The following is a 23,754-nucleotide window of genomic DNA, read 5'->3' on the forward strand; positions in this document are numbered from 1 at the left end:
AGTTTTTGACCATCCAGGAATTAAAGACCTAAACATTGGAGGTGGTAATTTTTTTTTTTTTTTTTTAGCTAATGACGTCCAGTCTGATTTTTGTGTGTGTGAGGTGATTCTCATGGCAGAGACCAGTTAGATGAGCTGTAAAACAGGCGTGTCACCCAGCCCAGAAAGGAAAAGTTGGTGCTGTCTCTGCCAGCTTAATCATTCATTGCTGGTGGTGTTTGTGCTCAGAGGCTGGACTCCACATGCAGGCAGAAGCCATCTGTCTCCTGGTTACAAATTAGTTAAGCAGGATTGTAGTGTCTGGGAAACCACGAAACATCCCTGAGAAAAAAACAGGGTCCAGGCACCTCTTCTGCATGTGCTGAAGGAAGAAGTGAACTTCCCTGTTCTCCACAGTGAGCACAGCCTGCAAATTTTACAAGCATGTAAAATCAAAAGTAGATTTGCATTGATTCTTTGCTGTCCAGCTCACCAACAGTAAAACATGGTTTCAAATTAATCTCTCTTCGTCTTGCTTGCTAGCAAGCTTCTTATCAATTAATTGTAGCTGTGGGTCACCTTAAATACTGTAGATCCTCAACAAACTCATCAGATATGGTGCTCCTGGGGTGGAGTTCATGGGTTTACATGAAGAAAACAACACTGTAATGCAGATTCACTTTATACCTGATCAGGTAAGTGCATTTTCAGTACCTCTGTGACTTGTGTAGATCTCTCCTAAACAGGTGTTGATTTTATTCCAGAGATCTGAGCTCCTATTACCAAGAATATTCAAATGCTGCTTGGTTGGGAATGTTTATCCCAGTGTATTTTGTGCTCTCAGCAGCGCTTGTTGCTGTGGAGATGCTCAGGAAAACTAAAAGAGAAGCTTTAAACTAAAGAGTAGCTTTATTGTTCATAACTGTTAGTCATTTATCTCCAGCAATATCCTGGGAATGGTAATAAGGCCAGGATAGTTCAGGCAATCTGCTGCAGAAGCAAGAACTTCCTTTTCCTTTTGCAGCCCCAGTTTTTCAGTAGGACTGGGTGGTCTTTCCTCTGCACAACAGACAGAACAGGAGCTGCTGCTGAGCTGATTTAATTATTTTCAGGAGCTCAAAACAGCACTGCTAACCTCACCTGCTGTTAAGTTTGGTGCCTTTGTGTTTGGGGCTATTGAATCTTGCTCCTGGGGATTGCTGAACAGTTATTGCCACACACTAAAAATAGGAAAGCAGAATTTTCCAAGTGTCTGGTGGCTGTCTAACCACTTTCTCTTTCCCTTGACTGTCAGACTGGTGTCTTGGTCACAGACTTTGTTGCCTGGTGCCCCCAGCGTAGCACAAGTGGCCCCTTTATGAGAGGGGTTTAATTCTTGAGGCGGTTTTGGGTGTCTGTTTGCTTAACTAATGGTATAAACTGAAACTCCCATGGGGAGTGTTGCACCAGGTGTGGCTGCAGCAGGTAAAATGCTTCAATTTGAACATCCAGCCAGCAGGGCTGGGCTCATAAAAGGATTCTGACACAGCCCTCCAGAATGAGGTTGGACACGAAGAATGTGAGGAGTGTGGTGTAGCAGAGTGTATCAGCCCCACCCAAAGCTGGGGTGTGTTCAGCAAACCTGTGCTGAGCCAGGAGGAGGTGAGATAGCCTGCAGCTGCATGGCTGGGCTTTACAGCACAGGCTGATCTTCAGGAGCCTAAATCCTCGTCATCCCCCTTAGTGATAACCTGTGCCTTTATAACAGGGTTTTTAGCCTCTAGGCTACTTCTTGTCTCCCTCCACCCCCCAAATCTCGTTGCTGCAGTGTTTGTCCAATGCCATAAAAAACTGAACCAGCTCCCCAGTCCTGTTTTAGCAGGGAATTATGAACAGCAGCAACTCTACTGCTAAATTTACTGTGTTATATTTAATACTGGCATTCTGAAAAAAGCAAGTTGTGTGATTTTGCAGTGCCAGCTGGTGACACTGCTGGATGATAACAGCTTGCACCTCTGGAGCCTGAAGCAGCACGGAGGAGCATCTGAGCTGCTGGAGGAGCATCGCTTCACCCTCAAAGGGCCACCTGGGTAAGCCACAGGAGGGGCTTGGAGCTGGTCTGGGGATAAGCAACTCAGAAAATTCTGCTGTTGTTTAAGCTAGAGCTTGTCCAGTTGTTACAGCATGCCACTCCTCTGAATCCATTGAAAGGGTGTTCATGGAAACCAGCCAGGAGCTGGCTTGGGCATAGGAGACCAGCATTTAAAAGTGCTGAACCAGTGCAAAGGGTGACATCTTTTAAAATATTTGTGCACTCACTGCTGTGAGTACAGGAGCTGTTAATCTTAAGGTTAGGTAAATTTAACCATGCCTAAAGTCAGACTTTGAAATGCTGTTGTGGTTTTAGTTTCACTTGATCCTGCCAGTTTTAGGTGAGCTATTTTTAGGAACACTTAGAGTTCTGCAAAAAAGGTGTCTGGTTCTTTGTCCATGCACTTATCAAAAATTTTTGACGTAATTTGTCTTAAAGCTGGTGTTTTCCTCCTTAAAAAAAAATAATCATGCCTCCCAACCAAATGACACTAATAAATGTCCCTGTTACGTTGTTAACTGTCCCAAATTCAGTAACAAGAATCTCTTTGCATCCCCAGCTCTCCACCAAGTGCCACCCAGGTAACAGCTGTGCTTCCCCATTCCTCACGGGAAGTGCTGTACCTCGGCACGGAGAGTGGCAACATCTTTGTGGTGGAGCTGCCCTCATTCCGAGTGCTGGAGGATAGGACCATCACCCCCGAGTCCGTGCTGCAGCGGTGAGTGAGCAAACAAGAGGTGGAATCCCATTACCAGACACATCCTTTGTTAAAATGTCACCCCAGATCATGTACTGGGGCCTCACTGTTGTGTTAAGCATTGTCCATATCTGCCTGACTCTCATGAAAGTAGCTTTCAGTCCTGGTGTGTGTTAAGTAACAGTTTTTGTCCTGGTCAACATGGTGTTGTCACTGTGGAGGTACAGCATGTTCACTTGGGGCGAATCTGCAAACCTTGTGCCCTGGCCCTTGTGTTTAGTTTTGAAAAAAAAAATATATTCTGTTTAGCTGTAATTACCCATTTATTTTTTCAACCACTGGCTGAACATCTGATACTGCTTTGTTCAAATGGGGATTTTATCACTCTGGAGATCCAGGTGCTGCTGAAAACTGTCCTGCTTCATGTCTCCTACTGACATTTCCATCCTACCTTTATTCTGTAGGAGAATAGGGTGGGTGGTTCAGACTGTCTATTACAGTCCTGGGATCCAGTCCTAGTATTCATTGTAAACCTTGGCCTTTCCTTGAAGAAAATGGGGCTGGGTGCATGTCCATGTGGTAGGCCTGGTGTGATGTCTCCCATAAGATTTTTCTGCTGCTTGAAGGATTTGTGAGAAGATTGTAATTACCTGTTTCAACTTTGTCACTTAATTTCTCATTCTTACACCTTTTATTACAGTCCTTCTAGTTTGTACCTGGACTCAGCTTCTCTTGGTTTTCTCTCCTGCTCCTGCAGGATACCAGAAGATAACTGCAACAGACGATCCTGTGAACTGGTGGAAGCCCTTCGGGAGCATCCTAAGAACCCTGACCAGATCCTAATTGGATACAGCAGGGGCTTGATTGTTCTCTGGGACCTGCAGAATAACAAAGCAACACACCATTTCCTGGGCAGCCAGGTATTGATTCAATCCAGAGTCAGTTCAGCAGGGCAGGAAGGGCTCTCACTTATGCTGAAGACAAAGCAGGTGCAGGGGGAGCCTGACAGAGCTGCTTTTTTAGTAAGAAGGGTTGTTTTGGGGAGATAACAGCTCTCTGGAGACCAGTCATTTGTATGGCTTTCTTTTCAGCAGCTGGAGAACCTCTACTGGCAGAGGGATGGCAGTAAATTCATTAGTTGTCACTATGATGGAAGTTACAGCCAGTGGCCAGTATCCAGTGACAACAGGCAGCCAGAGCCTCTGGAAAACACTGTGCCTTATGGTCAGTAAGTGAGGTTTAACTGTTGTGTATTTGTTCAAACTCAAACTAATTCTGAGCTTGTGTAAGATATTTATGTCACAGTTCTCCCTAGTGTTTAATGGCAAAATGCAGAGGTGCCTCTTGAATGGCTTGTGAGCCTGGGCTAAAGGATTTCAGCCCAGTTTTTTTCTTGGATTTGAAACTCCCTTGCATTGTTGAAGTCTGTCCTGAACATGGAGAGCAAGTCTATTGACAAAATTAGTGCCCCTTATGAAGAAGGGTGTTGGTGATTCAGCTCTTTGTTTTAGCTGGTGTCCTGTTCAGCAGGAGTTGCTTGGATCCTGTGTAATTAATAGTGAGCTGAGTGTATTTTCTGTTGACCTGAGCAGTGATGAAATGAAGCTTCTGATTTGCTGGAACCCATCAAATGGGATGACCTCACCTTTTGAGTGTAGAGAAGCTTCTAAAGCTCCATCACTTTATATTAGTTTCAGGAATGACTGTGATTTTAGCAATCCTTTCTAGTTAATCAGCTCCTCCAGCAGCACTTCCACTCCTTGGTAGCCATCAGCAACATGGTTTAGAGCTTCCCCTGAGCCTAAGCTGTGTTTTGCTGAGGAGTTCTGTGGTCAGTGTGTCTCAGAAGACTTGTCTGATGTGGCTTGGTCTGGGGTGGTGGTGCTGGCTCCTATTAATTCAGGTGGCTCCCCTTGGGGTGGAGGGTGAGGTGACCTGGCTGAAGCAGAATCAGCAACTTCTGATGTAAAGATGCACTTCTTGAATTGTAGCAAAACACTGTTTTCTCAGGTCCTTTTCCTTGCAAGGCCATCTCCAAGATCTACTGGCAGACAACAAAAAATGGGTGAGTTTGTGGTGTATCCCTTCAGTCTCTCCTATTTAAAGGGTGCAGTCTGCAATGCCATATGAACCCTTTAGAGTAACGTTGTAAGAACTTGTCAAAGTTTCTTTGACGTTTCTTTGAATTTTTTCTTACTCCTCACTTCAGCACACACCACTTTAACTCTTTCTTTCTCTTCAGGCTTCCTTACATAATATTCCAAGGAGGAATGCCCCGGGCTAGCTATGGGGACCGGCACAGCATCTCTGTTATCCACGGCAGCCAGCAAACAGCCTTTGACTTTACCTCACGAGTGATAGACTTCTTCATAATCTTCAGTTCAGATCCTGCTGCAGGTATGTGATGGAAGGGCATTACTGAGGAATTAGGGTAGCTGTGTACGTGTGTGGGAATCTGCCTGGTATAAATAGCACATGAAATGTGATAAGGAGGTCAGTTGTTTGGGGAGTTTCTGAGGCTTTAGCAGAGAAATCACAGAATCATTTAGTTTGGAAAAGACCCTTGAGTCCAGCTGTGAAAGATTGCCCATTTAAAAGTGAAGTGTAAAATACTGATGTAAATAAAGGGCTGGTTACAAATGCCATACATTCCTCAAAAAAATTAGGTTGCTCTGTTATGAGAAAAGACCTCTTAAGCTTATGTCTGTTTAAGCTGGACACTGGACATAACCAGGTTGTGAAATGAGGATCTGAATATTGTTGTTTGGAAACAGTACTTCAAAGGAGACTAATAATTAAAACCAGAATTTACTCCCACTGAGACGCTGCTTCTTTTAATTACTACCTGGTTTTGTGTCTGGAGCTCTGGGTAATAAATCAGCAAAGGGTGACATAGAAGCAAGGGTCAGTATATGGAGAACTTAATTTCCTTAGTGCTGGTGAACATGAATGTAAACTGAATAGTTCTCATTCCTGGAATTGTGTAGAGCTTGTCAGATTCTTGCTTCTGTTGAAGAGCTTTATTGCCCTTATTTCTGCAGTAACTGTATATTCTTTCCTTTCATGAAATTCTAAAGGGTTTTCCCCAAGAACTCTTTGTTTAATGCTGGTATAGTTCTTGCTTCTGGCTAACTCAGAGTAACTGAGTATAAAATGCTATTTCAAGCTCCAAAAATGTGCAGTGTTGGAAGCTGGATCAGACTAAACTGCAGATTTTTTAGGAGCTTCTAAGTCAATCTTCTGTTACTGGATCTTCTCAGGCTTTCTAGTCTCTGCTTTGCCTGCTAGACAGGTTTCCAAACCAATTTGTCCAGTGTCCTGCCAGGGAGGGTGGTGACAGCAGCAGCTCTGCATCCGAGTCTGTCCGTGCAGGTTGGATCCCTCCGGCCTGTTCTGGGAAGCAGAGCACAGATTCAGGGGAGGAATGTCTTGGGAAAAGAGGCAGAAAGAAACAGCTTTTGGATTCCCTCTTGCCTCTCTTCTTAGATCTTAACAGACCCTCTCAGGTCACTGAAAAGACAGCAGAGAAATGCAGAGTAACTGAGCAGAAGTGCCTGTATGTGTCTGTTACTGATTTTCCGTGCACAACGCTGCCTTTATAAAAGCATCTTCCAAGTGAGCGGAACTTGCAGGTCTAAACCTTCAGGCTCACAGTGCTGATAAACTTGAGGTATTGTTCAGTGCCTCAAGTTCAATACCTTTTGGTATTAACGAAGGAGACCCTTTTACTTTCTATGAAATTGTCAGAGTGGAGATTCCACATGATGGAACAAAAATCTTAAAGAAACCTGAGCTTTTTAGGTCAGAGTTGGACCGCTTAGAGTTCAGTTTCTGGATATGATTAGAAATCCTTTAGGATGAAATAACTGAATTAACAGGCTTTATATTTCTACTTCCCAAGAATTGAATTAACTAGTTAATGCCACTGCCAGTGGGTTCAGACAGGAGCTGCTACAGGAAACTGAAACTGTTGCACTTAGGTGAGGAAGTTTTTTACAATAAAATGAGGTTTCTGTGGTTGACAAGCTTCCTTGTGGCTGATTGCCTAAGCTTAGTGGATCTACGTAGCTTGCCTTGTTTGCCCTTAAGCAGTCTTCCCTGCAGTGGCAATACCAAGGTATTAATTGTATACCAAAGCCACTTAATTTAATAAGCACAAAGCTTATGCATTGCAGCATGGTCGTAGCTGGTGACTTTCCACTACCCTGAATATGCTGTGGAAACAGTTTTTAAAAGGCCAGCCCTTCCTGTTTTGTTTTTTTTTTTTTTTTCAATGAGGTGGGTGAGTGTATGGCAATCATGACAAATTCTACTGTGCCTGCTACTTCAGCAACTTAAAATAGATTCTTGCCATAAGAAATGAGCTCAGATGTGTGTCTTTGCAGGGAAAAAAAATGTTAAAACAGAGCACTTTTGGTTAATGTTGCCAGCAGCAAACTGCAGGGCTGTAACAGTACAGGGATGATATTATTTGTTTTGTTATGAAGTCCTGTGGGCAACTGCAAATGATGGCACATAGAAAAGCAAAGTAAAACTGAACAGAAAACATTCTTTTCATGAAGAAACATAACTAATCAGTGATGTGTTGTGGCTGGGCCTAGTCAGAGGTGAAACTTGGGGTGCCTCACTAGTGATGCCAAGTACTAATTACTTGAATTTAATTTTGCTGAGCGAACAGTTGTCGATATGTACCTCTTGCAAGTGTATACCAGGTAATCAACCAAGTAAAGGAGGGAAGTAGAAGTACAGTTTAGGAGGGAAGGTCAGGGAAAAGCTGAGTTAGGTACTTTGCTAATGGCTCTCTGTTTATCACCCCCACTCCAGTTTTACATTCACTCAGATTTCTGTAGCTGTGTTAATTGTCACTGCTGTGAACTGGCCTGTGGTTTCGGTTTTCCCCACCAGTTTGCTGCTGTGGCTGACTCGTGAGCCTTGCTGCAATAATGTCCTTGTAGACTAAATTTTTTTCACTCAAGATTTTCCACTGTAACTAGAATTAAAATTCTTGTTTGTGTCAGATGTCACCAGTCAAGCTACATTAGCATATTTCTTTTGTAGTTGTCCCTAATATACATAAGAATTATTAGGTGATGTACACATCTTTAAAAAGAAAGTCTAGAGGATGTGTCACAATGTATGAGAAGAAGAGAAAATGAAAAGAGAGCTGAATTGTAAATACTTATCAGTTCAAGCAGAGAAGCATTCTGCAGAACCCAAGGCATTAGCATGTTTAAGCAGCTTAGCCTGGATGGACTGTGGTCCTAACACAGCACTAAATGGGTCACTGCTGGGGTGTATGCATGTCTTTCCACTCAGTGCTGTTAATTAGGTGTAGGTAGAGGAATTCTAGCTGTTTCAGTAGTAGGTATGAACTTTGTGTTACTTAGTCAGTTGTTAACAAATTTTTCATTCTGCGAGGGAATCTATTAAAAGTCACTGTCACAGTCCCAGGAGTGATGTAAAGAAACATGAATTTGCAGTAAATCTGTGTCTTCAGATTCATACTCAATAGGCCCAGTTAACACAGAAGCATTTAAAGTTTTTTCCAACAAAAATGTTGATGTGGAGCTGCGTGATTACGGTTTTCAAAGCGGCCTTACAGGAAGCTTGTTTGCACTGACCTTGGATGTCAGTTTTGTCAGCCTCAATGAGTGTTGTTTCTACAGAATTCGATGACCCCTCTGCCCTGGTGGTGCTGGCAGAAGAAGAGCTCGTGGTGATAGACTTGAAAAGTGCAGGCTGGCCAGCAGTGCACCCTCCATACCTGGCTTCCCTGCACTGCTCAGCCATCACCTGCTCTCACCACGTCTCCAACATCCCACTGAAGCTCTGGGAGCGGATTATCAGCGCTGGGAGCAAGCAGAACGTTCACTACTCCAGTATGGTATGGCAGCTTGGTGTCCCCCTGTGTGTTCCCACGTGTTTAGGACAGAGTGACTGCCCAGGGTGTGGGTGGTCTGTGCTGCTGATGATCTGCAGAGGGTTCAGCCCCACCAGACACTGTCCTGCCTCTTAATAGGGTCGAGAAAGGCTTTTTCCCAAAGCACCACCAGTACAGTTACTCACACTGGGGAATTAAAATGTGATATTTTTTTAAGCTTTGACAAGCCAGAGGGAACGTCTGAGTGTTCCCAGCTGTCGGGGGTAACAAAGTTCTCATGTAAAAGCATGAAGCTTCTCGGGGAAATACGTAGAATGCCTTCTAAAAGGCACAGTTGGTGTCAGAATGGGAACATGTAATGCAAACAAAAGCTGACAGCATGGACTGTTTCACTGCCACTTGCACTGGAGTTCATGCCCTCCTGCTGACTTTATATTCTCTCCACACTGTCACTGCTTAGGAGGTCACACACTTCTCTTACTGTATTTGTAGCCGTGGCCGATTGACGGTGGCACCAACATCGCTCCGGATCCTCCACAGAGGGACTTGCTCCTAACAGGGTAGGTGCTGACCTGAGGACCATCAGGGACCCCTTTCCAGTTCCAGTTCCCCCTTTTGAACTAACTGAGATTTTCCTGTGGAGTTAAAGTCTGCTCATCTTGTAGGGAGGAGGCTGCAGCTTTACAGCGCAGCGTCTCAAAGCTGTGCTGCTGGCTTTGTAAAGCCAGCTGATTTTGCTGCTTCTGAGCAAACAGGTCATGATGTCCACAGATAACCCAGAAAGTGGCTGATTTTTAGTTTTGATGTGTTATCCATTCCCCCTACTCGCAAAGTGTGTAGGAGTGCAGACACTAATCCAGCCTGGTTCAAAGGCAGCAGTGTAAAAGTGGAGCTTAATCCCGCATGTTTTGAAGCATTTTTCCCTCTGCCTTACACTCTGGATCTTAAAATACAGGTTAGCTTGGACTCCTGTGTGCTTTGATCAACCTGAACAGATCTAGCTAAGTGGTGGAAGTAGCTAGAAAGAGATGGTCTCATTGCATAAAAATGTACCATTTTCTTTTCAAAGCACTTTTGAGAGTTTCAGTGGGCTGTTCCTCAGATTTCATTCTTGATGGAGCATGTTAGAAGCTCCTACCCTTGTGTTGGAAGACTGTTGCAAATTTTCACCTGGAGAACTAAGATTAAAGCTTGATTTTTTTTTTTTTTATTTTTTTTTTTTTTAATTTTATTTTTTCCCTTCCCTCGCAGTAACCATATTTTTACCTGGATGAGTTTTTCCTTCCATATGCTAAGCTTTCTACCTTTTCCATGTCTTTTTGGCGTAATCTTAAATTGGTGTAATGGTGTCAGATCACCAAGAACAGCTGGGTATTAAAAAATCCCAAAAAACTAAAAACAAAATAAAACCAAAACCCACAAAAAATACCCAAGAAGCCAAAAATCTTTCTGTGGTTTGTTTTTCTGTTTCTGTATTTCCCCCTCCGTTTTACCCTCCATGTGCTGTTCTCCTGTGTGATGTGTGTCCCTGTATCCTCCCCCCAGGCATGAGGATGGCACAGTGAGGTTTTGGGATGCCTCTGGTGTCTGCTTGCACCTCCTTTATAAGCTGAGCACAGTGAGAGTGTTCCTCACAGATGCTGATCCCAATGACAACATGAACACCCTGGGGGAGGATGAGTGGCCTCCACTCCGCAAGGTAAGAGAGCTGCTGCTTGTAGAAACTTTCTGAAAACCCAGGTAGTTCTGATTCCTGCCCCAGTTAAAGACCAGCCCCTCTCTGTTCTCTTGCCTAGGTTGGTACCTTTGATCCTTACAGTGATGATCCAAGACTTGGGATCCAGAAGATCTACCTGTGTAAATACAGTGGATACTTGGCTGTTGCTGGTACAGCAGGACAGGTATTGGAATATGAACAATCAACATAAACATTGTTTTCAGTGCAGGTTTCAGAGTAATCTGGAGATCTGCTTAAATTCAAAATGCTCATTTTTCTCATGGTAAATTGATCTGTTTTCTGGAAATGCTTCATGGGACCCTGCTCTGGTGAGCTCCACCTGGAGCACTGCATCCAGCACAAGGAGGACATGGAGCTGGTGGAGTGAGTCCAGAGGAGGCCACCAAGTTTGATTAGAGGGATGGAGCAGCTCTGCTCTGAGGAAAGGCTGAGAGAATTGGGATTGTTCAGCCTGGAGAAAGGAAGGTTTGGGGTCGTCTAATTTGCAGCCTTCTGGTACCTGAAAGGAGCTTACGAGAAACATGGGTAGAGACTACTTACAAGGTCCTGGAGTGACAGAACAAGGGGGAGTAGCTTCAAACTGAAAGAGAGTAGGTTTAGATTAGATACTAGATAGGAAGAACTTCTTTACTGTGAGGGTGGTGAGGCACTGTAACAGGCTGCCTGGAGAAGTTGTGGATGCCCCATGCCTGAAAGTGTTTAAGGCCAGGTTGGATGGAACTCTTGACCAGAAAAGGTGTCCCTGTCCATGGCAGGAGTTAGAACTAGGTGATCTTTAAGGTGCCTTCCAACCCAAGCCATTCTGGGATTTTCTGCTTTCTCTAGTTGGTATTTTAGACATTGTCTGCTGCTACTTACCTGTCCTGAGAGGTGCTATAGTTTAGTAGCTGTAGGGAAGGGCTGCAGCTTGGAGATCTGCCTGCACAGCAAAAGCTGTAGCAAAGGTTCTCTTCCTTTCAGGTGCTGGTGATGGAACTGAATGACGAGGATGCAGAACACGTGGTGGACCATGCTGAAGCAGATCTCCTGCAGGACCAAGAGGGCTATCGATGGAAAGGTCACGAGAAGCTAAAAACTCGAGATGGCCCTGTTCGATTTGAAGCTGGTTTTCAGCCATTTGTCCTTGTCCAGTGTCAACCACCAGCTGTGGTCACCTCTTTGGCCCTGCACTCAGAGTGGAAGCTTGTGGCCTTTGGTACCAGTCATGGGTTTGGGCTTTTTGACCATCAGCAGAAGCAACTGGTCTTTGTCAAGTAAGTGTCATCTTTCCAGGGGGTCTGTGGTAATCCTTATGTTAATGATGACCTGGAATTACTAACAAAGCAAGGTGTGATAAGTGATTTCTCAAGAGCTGTCACTGTAGCAAGAAGCTCTGCTTCTTTTTTCTCCACCATTGAAGATCTTCCAGAATATATAAGTGTGTTCCAACATTTGTGTGGATACTTGGGATACTTGTTGGACTCTTGGGAGCAATTGCCACTCAGTAGAAAGTGACCACGTGGCTACTGTCTCCCTCTTCCAGGTGCACACTGCATCCCAGTGACCAGTTGGCCTTAGAAGGTCCCCTGTCTCGGGTGAAATCCTTGAAGAAGTCCCTCCGTCAGTCATTCCGGCGGATCAGAAGAAGCCGCGTGTCCAGTAGGAAGCGGCGAGGAGGTAGTGGGAATGCCTCAGAGGTGAGGGCTTCACCTTTTTGAGGTCTGTCTGTTTACAGCTTGGAGCCTGCTGAGACTGCTTAGAGCAGGAGGTGGTCTCAGCCCTGCTATCAAATCAGTAGCTATTGGTATGAGGGAAAAATGGCAATTTCTGATGCTGTTCTGTTAGATAAAAACAGGCACATTTTTAGAGAAGATCAGTTCAGAGGACAAGTTCACTGGTGTGACCCTGCTGTGCCTTTCTATTGCTGCCACCCCCCCTCTCTCTCCCTGCTGTGTCTACCCCTGACTGACAATGTCTCTCCTCATCTGTGAAGGTGCAAGAAGCAAATGCCAAGTTTGACCAGGACGCATTGCAGGAGATGGAACTTGCTCCAGTCCAGCGCAAGATCGAAGCCCGCTCGGCAGAAGACTCTTTCACTGGCTTTGTGCGAACCTTGTATTTTGCTGATACCTTTCTGAGAGACAGTGAGTAGGAAAAGCATCTCTCTCTTCTTCCAAATGGGTTTTTACTTCTTCTGCCAAGGCGTGTATTAGGATTTACTGCCAGGAAAACTCGGCACCTCCTGTGTCCTACTTTGTGCTGTGCTGAAAAACCAATATAGAACAAGAGCATATGTTGTCATGCAGAATTGTTATTTAGCCATTCTGGGCTGCTGGCTAATCCGAAGCAAGTGGCAGTTCATCTTTGAATCAAGTCTTTATGTATGATTTTCAAATGGGCTGGAATGGCATCTGACTTTTTAGTATAAACTTTTCTTTCTCTCATTGCTCTGAAGTTCACCCCTATCTCCAGCAGAGCCTTTTAATTTTGGTGAAGGTGGGGGGGCTGGTTGTGCATCTGAGCCCAAACTGATACCATGCACAAGTTTACTCTGCTCCTGTGTGATATAAATGTGTGAAAACTGGACACAGCAGTTGTGGTGGTTCGTGTGGTGGTACTTTTGCCTTTGCTCACGTGCAGCGTCCTTTCTGAGGGCTGCTAGTGTATTGGGAAAAGAATGGTAAGAACTTCCAGTTTTCCTGGCAAGTCCCCCCAGATACAAAGCTATTTAAGGTGCAAACAGAGGGAGGTTTTTATAGCCAGGGAAAGCTGTTACTGAAGGGTGTCATGGATGGTGCCTTGCTCATGGGCCTTTTTGTTGTTCCAGGCTCCCGGCACTGCCCGTCCCTGTGGGCTGGCACCAATGGAGGGACAGTCTACGCCTTCTGTTTACGTGTTCCTCCAGCAGAGAGGAGGATGGATGAGCCTGTGAGGGCAGAGCAGGGTAAGTGCCTGGTGAAAGCAGGGTTCTGCTGGGTCTGAACCATCACTCACAGGAGTTACGGGCAGAAAAGCAGGATGGCTCAATTAGTGCTGTTTATCAGTGACTGGAGCCAAGTGTGGCAGTGTCTGAGCTAAGCAGTGCTCACTGCAGCAGCTGAACTGGAGCTCCAGCATTGCTTCATGTGCCTCAGCCTCGTTTCCTACTCACTTCAGAAATGTGAATTTTTGTCAGCTGTCACTGAAGTTTGCCATCAACCCTTGCTGCACATGTCCCTTGTTCTGACAGCTGGGCCTGATGTCTTTATGTAACAACGGTTTCTGTTTAACACAGATCAGTCCAGTCAGAATGCCCTTCAACTACTAAATCTTTTTAGGCAGCATTTCTATAACCACAGTATATAGGTCTCCAGCTCTGAGAGGATGTGAATGAGTTTCTAACAGTGTCTCTGACTAGACTCCTGTTTGTTTTTTCTGTTTGTTTTCCCTCCTTATCTTGCCTGTCTAGCCAAAGAGATTCAGCTGATGCACAGGGCTCCTGTTGTGGGGATACTTGTGTTGGATGGACGCAGCACTCCCCTCCCGGAACCTCTAGAAGTAGCACATGACCTTTCCAAGAGTCCTGATATGCAAGGCAGCCACCAGCTGCTGGTGGTATCTGAAGAGCAATTTAAGGTGAATGTCACCTCTTAAAGGGGGGGAGGTGCCTATGAACTGTGCATGAAATCTGCTAAAGCACTGTGCACAGCTCAGTGGAGAGAGAACTCTTGGGTGTGCTTGCTCTCCTGTACCTGAATAACAACCATGGGACAGCATTTCTGTTTGGTGCAGTCCATAAATCAGATGTGTGCTGGTGAGCTGGGTGTTCAGCATAGTGCTGAATAAAGAAATTTTATGCCTATATTACATTATACTCTTTGGACAAGGCTGCTTCTGCTTTTGGGTAAGAGCTTTTCTGTGGTTAGTGCACAAGCAGGAATTTGTAGGTATGTTTGTGAAGTAGCTTAAAGGTTTCTTGTTTTGCACACTTAACTCAAACCCTGTTCTCTTTCTATAATAGTTTGTAGCCAAATAGGGAAGAGTTTTGGAAAAATAGGGTAGAAGTACAGTTACAGCCTGAAGGGTAAAACCGATGTCAGAACAGAGATAGATTCTCACGCTGCCTGTGGCTGATTCCTTCTTGTGAGCAGGGGGTTGGCTCTGGTTACACCTGTGTGTATTCCCTGTGAATGGAAACATTGTCCAGGGAGGGAGCAGCAGATGTCCCAGGGAGCTGCTGCTGCTGCCTTTGTGCAGGAAGAGGTGTCAGTGTCTCGTTTCTGTGACAGGTCTTCACGTTGCCCAAGGTCAGCTCCAAGCTGAAGCTGAAGCTGACAGCCCTGGAGGGCTGCAGGGTACGGAAGGTGACAGTTGCCAACTTCGGCAGCTGCAAGACCGACGATTACAGCGAGAACGACCTGGCAGTGCTGACCAACCTGGGAGACATCCAGATCATCTCCCTGCCCTTCCTCAAGTTACAGATCCGCTACCCCTGCATCCGCAAGGAGGATGTGAGTGGCATTGCATCCTGTGTCTTCACCAAATATGGCCAAGGTGAGGTGGGCTTCCCCCAAATCATCCCTCTTATTGTGTGTTTGAGACAGTGGGAAAGGGCTTAGTGTTTACAGCTGGCTGTGTACACATGTGAGAGTATTTCAGAAATGTGTTCGTTGTGTGTTTCCAGGCAGTAGCAGCTCCCAACAGGTACCAACACATGAGTTAGCAGAAGCAGGAGTGAGTTTATTCCATTACTGTTAACGAATACAGTGGTTTTCAGCTTGGATGTGCTCCTTAGGTAACTTGCACCTGGCCACCCTCCTCTTGTCTGGTGTGAGGGAATGGCTCTCCAAGCAGCAGGCTCTGGGGAAATGTCTCCACTGTGCCTCCTGTACATGCCTGTGGCTCAGCACTCACATTGCAAAACTGGGATCCAGCATCTTATGGCTGCTGAAGATGGATTGCTGCTTTCCAGTTCATTTCTTGCATCTTTCTGTGCTGTTTTTCCTAAGTGTCAGCACAGGACAGCAGAATTCTCTCTCAGCATAATCTTAAATTGCACAGTCTCTAGGCTAACCAGAGGGGGGAGCTGGGTAATATCTTCCTCAATGATCCCTCCTTGCTTAGATAGAAGGAAAAGCAAACCCTTTCTGCCAACAGACCACGCCTAGATCTGTTCTTTTTTTGGATCACCTTTGGTTCTGGAACTGTTTCCTGAGAATTGCCCTTGTAAATTCCCAAACACCTGTAGGTTTCTATCTGATCTCGCCGTCGGAGTTTGAGAGGTTTTCCCTTTCCACCAAATGGTTGGTGGAGCCCCGGTGCATCGTGGACATGCCAGAAGTGACAAGCAACAATCAAGTGCACAACAAGTCTGGCACAGAGAATGCTGCAAGGAAATCCAGGTAAACTCTGTAATACTCTTGCACACTGACTGTGTCTGAGTAGGGAGGAAAAAAAAAAAACCCCTTTGAAGTTATTTTCTATGGAGGGACTGGCATCAGGAAATGTAACCTTCCCCCTGATGGTTTTCCTACTTGGAGTACATTTGGTAGGACACAGCAGGAAGCACTGGAACTGGTATCCCTAAGCTGGAGTCACTAACTTAGAGCAAGCCCTGGCTTGCTTTGCTTGTTCCCAAGTGCTGGAGCTGAGCTGTTGCTTTGTGAAGGGAAATCCAGTGTTCCTCCTCTCCTCTTGGAACAGAGTAACAGTAGATCTGACACTCACAGAGATCCTACAGGAATTTTATTTGAAGAGTTTATTAGTGTTCTGTGGTGTCTGCAGACTTCTGCATCACCAGCATGTGGTGAAGCCCTTCCTACACTCAGCAAACCATTTAGTTGATGTGCACTGGAGCTTCTTTCAGCTGCCAGGAACAGTTCTCTGCACCCCTGTGCCTCAGCATCAGTAATTGTTTTCTGTCTCCTTTCCTTTTTTAGGGGACCAGGAAAGAGTCCAGGTGACTGTGGAGAAGATGGTAAGTGGAAAAAAAATAAGTGTACTAAAGGTAGCATGGTGATGTGTAAACCTCAAAATGTCTTTCCTATTGCTACAGTTGATATTTTCTACCTAAGAAAAATAAGGAAAAATAAGGAGGGATGTGAGGGAAACATAGTGACCTGCCTGGATGGTATTTTAGTTGACACCTCTGAAGTAAATTGTGTGTGGAAGATTCCCTTAAAGGTTAGAACAGAGTTTTTGCTGGAGGAAAGGTCTGAAATTATTTGAATCTTCTGTTATCCAAACTAGTAGTGCTGGAAAATACAGTTCAGTGTGTGAGAGATTCAAGGATTAGTTGTGAAGCATTCAGTAAAGTCAAAAAGTACTTAACGTGGGGGAAAAATCCAGTTCCATTGTGGGTTTCCAAAACTGCACTTATTTCAGGTAAAGGGGAGAATATTGTTAGGTAAAAGCTTTTTTTCCTACTCTTTTTTAGGAAGGAAGTCTGGGAGGCTGATGGAACATGCCTTACTCAATGACGAAAGTGAGTGAGATGAAGTCTTGCTGCTGAGAGGGAAGGTGCCTTTCTGGGTGGGAAAAGAAGAAAACTGCTGGGAATTTTGTGGATTCTAGTTCCAAGGGATCTGCAATTACTGGTAGAAATGCTGGGTTGTCTTGAATCCCCAGAAATGAGGGGTTGGACAGATAACCATGCCCTCGGGCAGGGTTGTTCTGCAGAGCTTCGTTCCCTGCTGAGATAAGAGAAGGATCTTTATTTCCAGTAGGACTTGTGTAAGATGACAGCTGGAACAGACAGTTCCTTTGGGGCTCTGGTACACGGGGATTGGCAATGTTTCCTCTGGCAAGCAACTGCTTCAGTCCTGTGTGCCAGCCTGCCCAGTAAAAACCTGGTGCTGTTGAAGAGGCAGTGGTGATCCAAGGACTGACCTCTGAGCTGTGGGAGGCAGGTTCTGGAGGCTGTTCATGGGGAGGTGGAATGTGGTCAGGCAGCTGCCTCAAAGCAGATCCCTTCTGGTTTGGCTCACTCATTTAACCCTCTGCTTTCCAGAAGTGCTGAAGGAGATCCAGAGTACTCTGGAGGGAGGCAGAGGGTGAGTATCAGCCCACTTCTCTTCCTGATGGCTGGGGCTGGCTGGGGGAGGGCAGCTTGAGGTGACAGCAGGGGGGTGCCCACCTGATGGCAGGGATCCTTGTGCTGGAATCTGGTCATGTGTGCATCCCACAAGCTACCAAAGGGCAATAATGCGAGTCAGGTTCTCTTTCACATGCTGTCCCTTGGTGTTTTTTATGAATAATGCTTTGTCTCTTTCTCTCCGAAAAGCAGGAGAGATCACATTCCCACATCCCCAAGGAACAGGACTCTGAGTATTCGCATACAGGTTTCTATTTGTGTCAACCCATGCTGATCTAAGGGCAGGCCACACGGGCTTAGTTGGTCAAGGATGGGACTCTGGAGTTTTAATCCTGGCTTGACACTGTCCCTTGGATGTGTTCAGTGTCTCTGCTCCCATTCTGTCTCTACAATAGAGCTGAGCTACCACCACGGCTGCGGGGCTTTATCTCATCTCCCTAGAATGGTCAAGGGACAGGGGCTACCAAGTGTAGGCAAAGGACTACTGTCTGCAACGGATGCAGGAAGCTTGGTGGGGTTGGTAACTGCTGGTGTGGAAGGATCAGTGACTGCCTGACATGCTCTGCTCTGTGCACTTCCTCTGGACACTACCTCATCCTGGTCTTCTGTCAGCCTCTGGGAGTGGATGGGATGAGACTGCATTGCAATAAGGAATCTCTTCTTGTGTCATTGCAGGAGTTATGCAGAAAGAAATTCGGCAAGAAGTCCGTTAGGACACGGACTAAGTAATGGAGGAGGTAGGTGAGGCTGAAGATATTTGAAGTAGCCAAAGGAGGCAGAAAGTAGAATGAAATTTCTTTATAAAATTCAGCTTATTGAAACGCTTTGTGCAGAGCTCTGACCCGAATTTTCAGGGTGAGAATCTGCTGGCTGAGTGGTGTGTGAGCACTGCTCAGTGCCTTACATGCTGAAGTGGTGAAGGAAGAGCTAAAAATCCTTTGAAGGCTCCTGACTCTTATCACAAAGTGAGCTGGTGAGGTAGCCAGAACTCCCAGCAACAATCTGAGCATATCAACTCATTAGCTCTCATTAGCTTTCAATGCCTGCCTTTTAAAATGGCTTTGCATTTTTCCCTGCTACAGCAGATTGACCAGAACTCACTGAGGACTTCCTGGCATTGGATCGAGTGCCATAACACTACTGACTGGGCAAACCGTCCCTGGGGAGAAGGCACCAGTGCTCCCAGCAGCCAGACTGGGGAGCTGCAGCTCGTGTGCTGTGCTTGCTGCCTCTGCCTCCCCTTTAGTGCCTCTTGGAGACCTCTCCTGCTGGAGCCTGCCTTGCTTTAGGACAGCAGTGGATGCCAGGTCTGATGCACCACAAGCCTCTGAGTACATCTAACATTCAAATGTTTGCACATTTCTCTTTTCTACTGGGCTGGGTTTTAAATTATAAATGTTTTACTGCCTTGGCGCAGGATTTTAATAAACGCACACTGTTACCTCCAACAATTATTTTTTGTACAATTTTTTAAAATCTTATGGGTATTTCAGTTTTAACGGAAACATTTAGAAATTTACTTTAAGGAAAAAAAACATCAAGTAATATATGCTAGATTCCTGTGGCTGCTGTATGTGGTATCTGAATGAGTAATTTTGGGGTTTGTTTGTTATGGTACTGTTAACTGGCTTTATGGATTTGGGTAGAATCTATTTTTGTAGCCATTCAAATCGGAGGAAAACTAACTGAATTTGATTTTTGTTTCAACACTACATTGCCCTTTTTTTTTGGAAATAAAATTCTGAATTCCCTTTTGTGATCCTTGTCTCCTCTCATATCTATTCTGTCCTTCAGCAGCTTCTTTCACATTGCCCATAGATCCCTGGGAGAAGGTGGAGCTGCCCTCTCTGAGCTGAGGGGCAAAGAGCACTGCTGGAGGTGAAGCAAGGTGGTGGGTGGGAGAAGCAAAGTGATTGTGTCACCATCCTGCAATCCCTACAGGATGGGGCTGGTGCCAGGAAAGGCCCTGGTTCAGATTATGGTTCCTGGAAGGTTATTGCTGGTTTGTCCTGGAATACTGTGGGTGATAACACTGAAGGGAGACAGGATTGATCTGGCAGTGCTGCTGTGCTATCTGCCAGTGGATTTGGAATTGAAGCTGGTGAAACTGCATAGAGCAGTTTGCTCCTCGTTAAAAATTTCCTTCCTTTATCCTAACACCTAACACCACTTTTTTTTTTTCCAGCTAAGAAAAAGAACAAAGTATTCTGAAATTTCTCCCCTGTAACTTGCTTGTAGCCCTGACAGCCAGTGAGGAAGAACTAAATCCTCCTGGAATGGTGCTGAGTTGCTGTCCTTGGCACGCTTTGGAAACCTCTCCTTGGAAGCTCTCTTGTTTCAGGCTCTGTCTTGATCTTCCCAAGCACGGCTTGAGGGATCCTTTCCTACCTACAGCACTTGGATGGCACATTCTGTTCTGCAGGAAAAAATGGTTGTGGAGTTGCTCAGGTGGTGCTTCAGGCACCCTTCCTTCTACAAGTACTAATACCTCCTTTGAGACCTAATTTATTGCTAATGAGGTTTTAGAGAGCCTTCTCTTTCAGTTTCCATTTCCAAAGTAGTTTTCACTTCCTTATTTCTGTTTGCTTCATTATTTCCTTGTCTCTTGCTGCAGGACTGAGGCTGGCAGGGAGGTGTCCTGCTGTTTCCACCTCTTGTGCCAGGCACTGATGCTGCAAATTTACAGGAAATTATGGTTTAATCAGCAGCTTCTGAGCTGGTGTGACCCTGTGCATGTGCATCATCCTGGTGCACCCAGCTGCTTCTTTCTGCTCCTCACAGATGGACTGATTCTAAAGCCTTTTCTGAGTATTTGCTTGTTGGCAGGCTTGGGAGAAGAGATGGGACAGTCCTGCTCAGAAAAGGCAGAAGCCATTTATTATCTTCTCCCTATTTTCACCCACATAACTTGAAAAGTCCAGTAGGTCCACTGAAAGAGTGAGGGAGTCACAAAAATGCTGCCATTACTTGTACACCCTAAATTGCATTTAGATTCAAAACCAACAGCGACAGAAAAATTAATCCAGGCTTCTTATTTTCCTCAGAGTACAGACCTGACTACAAATGGAATTGAGTAGTTTAGGGGTATGTGCTGAGATAATGGCAGATTTTTTTCTAGCAGAGCTTTGGAACTGAAGGATTCACTGGAATGAGCTCCTTGACTCGTGGGCAGAGATGTTAAGAAGCCTTTTAGAGCTGCTATGCCTAAAATATAGGAGAAATTGCAAAGGGACAAAGCAAGGCAAGACTGGAACTCAGGAACTGTGCTTTCAGTTGTGTTCTGAGCTGAGCAGGAGGGGATGGAAAGGCTCGTGACAGTATTAGGGTGCATTTATGTGCTGTCAGAAAACGAGCAGCAAGTAAAATCGGTGATGGGATGAGATGGTCGTGAAGGGCGGAGCCTTCAATGAATGAATGTGAGCAGCTTTTGAATGTAGTGGGGGAAAAAATCCCTCTTCATCTCTCCCTTTCAGGAACTGCCTTCTGAGCCTTGTGGTTACTCTTAGCTTGCCCCTCAGCTGACAGTAGAAATAATGGCCTGTTTCTGATCAGAGGATTCAGCTGCTGCCAAACCCCTCGAATTTTGTGCCTACCTCTACTTTTCACTTGAACTGCTTGTCTGGGATCTGATAGAAGTTTGCTGGCCCTCTCCAAGAGCTAATGCTTTAATGCTTGGAAGCACTCCGAGGGCTCGTTGGCCCTTATTAAGGTTATTGCCAGTCAGGCTTTGGCAGTGCTTTCCCCTTCTGCTTTGTGCAGCCTCACTGGGCTCTGGCACTGGGAAGTGTCCCTGGCTGCAGGACACGAGCTGCTGTTAACACTGACTTGAAAGAATCCTTCCAGCCATGCTGGCACAGTGTTCCCTGACCCCCACAGACCCACTGCTCTGCAGAGGGGAGAGTCTTGGATCACAACTAAAGAATAAATTTTCCACATCTGAGTACACATATTGGGCCCTTAATATGGGATGCTGTTTTATAGTGGCCTGAGTTTTAGGTCAAATGCTTTCTGGTAACGTGAGCTCTTTTATAGGGTGGTGTGTTTGCTGCCAAAATTCTCTACTCCTAGAAAAGCTTGGCCTGGAGCTCTTTTTTTTTTTTTTTTTTTAACTTTTCAGTAGTAATGCAAGCTTTCCTCAGATGTTTAGCAACTGATTATTTGCAGAATTTGTCTAACAGTTCTATTGGAAGAACATCATGTTGGAAGGAAAAGTACTTTTCGTCTTGGTCATGAAGCCTGAGGCCTGTCTGGTTAGTGAGAGAATGAATTTTTTTTTTTTTTTTTTTTTTTACAGGTTAATTGGTCTGTTTCTTAGAATATGGTTTGTGTCTATGGCAGCTCAAATAAATTCATGCCTGGACTATGGTCCTAAATTCAGCCTCCAAACCACTGCCTATGTGGCCTCATGGACTGGGATGTCTTTGATTAGAGCAGGAACTGGTATGACTGAAAGATGAGACAGACTTTAGTGGAAATTTGCTTCTAAATCCCAGCAGTCCTTGCTAAGCCACATTAGACTTTGTTATCTCTCTCAAGCAAAGACCAAGGTTGTGTTGCAGCTGTAGCTGATTCCCTGGGGTAATCCAGGTGGATAATTTCCTTCAGTATCTGCCACAAGCCCTTGGTCACAGGGAACTCAATGCTTTCACTCACAGCCACAAGCCCCAAAGTGCTTGGATTATTTCCATGCAGCACCTCAACCTCTTTCTCCAGCATGACGATGATGATGATGATGATGGGGGTGTGTTACACGCTTTCCAGGTTAGGTGCAGCTTCCCAGAGGACCTGCAAATCCCTGTGTGAAAAGGCTGCTGTAGCAGTAGGATGGTCCTCGAGATCATCCTGGTGTTGGTTAATTTGTCCCAACTGTAGCTTAGGTAGAAACAGCCTCTCTCAAGTATGATTTTCTTGCAATGAAACTGTCATAGCACCAAACTCCTTGTTTCCGTCTTGCCTCTCGTGCCTTTTGTGCATGTTGGCTGATCCATGGAGGGATGGGTTTGCTGGGAACACAACCAAGACAGGAGAGCTAAAAGGCTCCTTGCACTTGTGGCCTGTTTCAGTATGGAGGAAAACATACTTTGAGGCTCTTCCCTCTGCTCACCTCTTCCCCAGCTAAATGAGTAGAAACTGAGGCTCTCCATCTCTTTGTGGCACAGCTCTTGTATGCAGAACTAAGTTGTATTTTAAAAGAGCTTTTTGGCAAGGGAGCCCTCTTTAAGATGGATGGTCCTGAGCACATGCTGACAGCATCAGGCAGAGTCACCCGGGGTTGGAAGGACCTGTACCTCCAAGGGCAGAGCCCAGCCTGTCCCTGACTCTTCCCCTTCAAAAGACAAGGATCTCTTCCTCCTGTTTGCTTCTCTGGCAGATGAGTCTGTGCACTGTGTGCTTATTCCTCCAGCCTCTGCATGTTGTTCATTTGTTTAAAACCAATCTCGTGTTCTCTGCTTATGCTTAAGGCAGGGACTTCAAAAAATGGAGCTTGGATTCTGCTTACACTCTTCTTCCTTAAAGGGAACTTATCTTTATCAGATTGTTGTGCTGAGCCCTTGAAAAACAGGCTGAGCTCTTAAAAAAAACCAAATTGGCAACACAGGGACATCTCTGAGCTGCTGAACATCACCCCAAAGTCAGATATTGCAGCTCAAGCCCTGATGGGGTAAGAGTCCAAGGAAGCAGAGAATATGGCAGGATCAAGAAAAGGCTTGGTGTTATTTCTTAGGCAATGTATTGAGGCAAAAGTGGCTTCAGCTATAGCTGAGGGAGCTTTATTCCAAACTGCAAGTTAGCCACAGGAGTGGAATTTGGGAGAGGTATTTTTCAAGGGTGTGATTGTTCCGCAGACAAACACATCCTCCTGACTTTATTCTGACACGGATAAGAGCAGATGAAATGCAGGCTGTGACCAAAGGAGGTATCACAGTCCTTAATCAGTTTGATTACCTGTGATCTTGTCAGTGCTGTGACAATTTGCTCACAGTTCAGACCTGGTGATATTTGCCTGTGCTTTCATTACAGGAAGATGTTTTGAATGTCAAATGTAACGAAGATGGGGAAAAAAAATCCATCTCAAGGAAATTCAGTTCTGTTAAAGTAGATCCATGAGGCACAGTTTCTGGAAATAATAAAACTTAAGCATTAAGTGATAGTTACTTACTATGAAATTAACCTTTAAAAAAGACTGGTTTAATTTTATACTTAACTTTCTGGAGCTCCACAGCAGGTGGCAATACCTCAGCCCTAAAGGCTCCTGGAGCTCTTTGCTAAAGAGCAGTGTCAGTCCAGGCACTGGGATTTCTGTTGGGCAGCATCCAGGGTCCATCCTTAAAACCCC

The 23,754-nt window shown here is 45.3% G+C and overlaps 1 protein-coding gene across 6 annotated transcripts in view; it reads left to right on the forward strand.

Annotated features, from left to right (window-relative positions):
* LLGL2 (LLGL scribble cell polarity complex component 2) overlaps nucleotides 1-19,176 on the forward strand; it is a 33,119-nt gene extending 13,943 nt beyond the window's left edge. The window contains exons 4-27 of one of the 6 annotated variants that reach the window (XM_048323550.1): nucleotides 593-674; nucleotides 1,933-2,048; nucleotides 2,610-2,768; nucleotides 3,505-3,667; nucleotides 3,839-3,971; nucleotides 4,758-4,812; nucleotides 4,990-5,144; nucleotides 8,414-8,631; nucleotides 9,121-9,188; nucleotides 10,174-10,327; nucleotides 10,425-10,529; nucleotides 11,327-11,619; nucleotides 11,889-12,042; nucleotides 12,339-12,489; nucleotides 13,173-13,289; nucleotides 13,794-13,960; nucleotides 14,614-14,878; nucleotides 15,573-15,726; nucleotides 16,264-16,301; nucleotides 16,761-16,808; nucleotides 17,334-17,376; nucleotides 17,607-17,664; nucleotides 18,093-18,154; nucleotides 18,500-19,176. In XM_048323550.1, coding sequence (XP_048179507.1) covers nucleotides 593-674; nucleotides 1,933-2,048; nucleotides 2,610-2,768; nucleotides 3,505-3,667; nucleotides 3,839-3,971; nucleotides 4,758-4,812; nucleotides 4,990-5,144; nucleotides 8,414-8,631; nucleotides 9,121-9,188; nucleotides 10,174-10,327; nucleotides 10,425-10,529; nucleotides 11,327-11,619; nucleotides 11,889-12,042; nucleotides 12,339-12,489; nucleotides 13,173-13,289; nucleotides 13,794-13,960; nucleotides 14,614-14,878; nucleotides 15,573-15,726; nucleotides 16,264-16,301; nucleotides 16,761-16,808; nucleotides 17,334-17,376; nucleotides 17,607-17,664; nucleotides 18,093-18,146 — 2,950 coding nt within the window. In that variant the 3' untranslated portion in view covers nucleotides 18,147-18,154; nucleotides 18,500-19,176. The remainder of the gene's footprint in view (nucleotides 1-592; nucleotides 675-1,932; nucleotides 2,049-2,609; nucleotides 2,769-3,504; nucleotides 3,668-3,838; nucleotides 3,972-4,757; nucleotides 4,813-4,989; nucleotides 5,145-8,413; nucleotides 8,632-9,120; nucleotides 9,189-10,173; nucleotides 10,328-10,424; nucleotides 10,530-11,326; nucleotides 11,620-11,888; nucleotides 12,043-12,338; nucleotides 12,490-13,172; nucleotides 13,290-13,793; nucleotides 13,961-14,613; nucleotides 14,879-15,572; nucleotides 15,727-16,263; nucleotides 16,302-16,760; nucleotides 16,809-17,333; nucleotides 17,377-17,606; nucleotides 17,665-18,092; nucleotides 18,155-18,499) is intronic. The other 5 variants (XM_048323551.1, XM_048323552.1, XM_048323553.1 and 2 more) reach the window with 5 other exon arrangements.
* Nucleotides 19,177-23,754: the final 4,578 nt, after the last annotated feature.

This window comes from Corvus hawaiiensis, chromosome 19 (genome assembly GCF_020740725.1).
Source record: "Corvus hawaiiensis isolate bCorHaw1 chromosome 19, bCorHaw1.pri.cur, whole genome shotgun sequence".
Classification (NCBI taxonomy): Eukaryota; Metazoa; Chordata; class Aves; order Passeriformes; family Corvidae; genus Corvus; species Corvus hawaiiensis.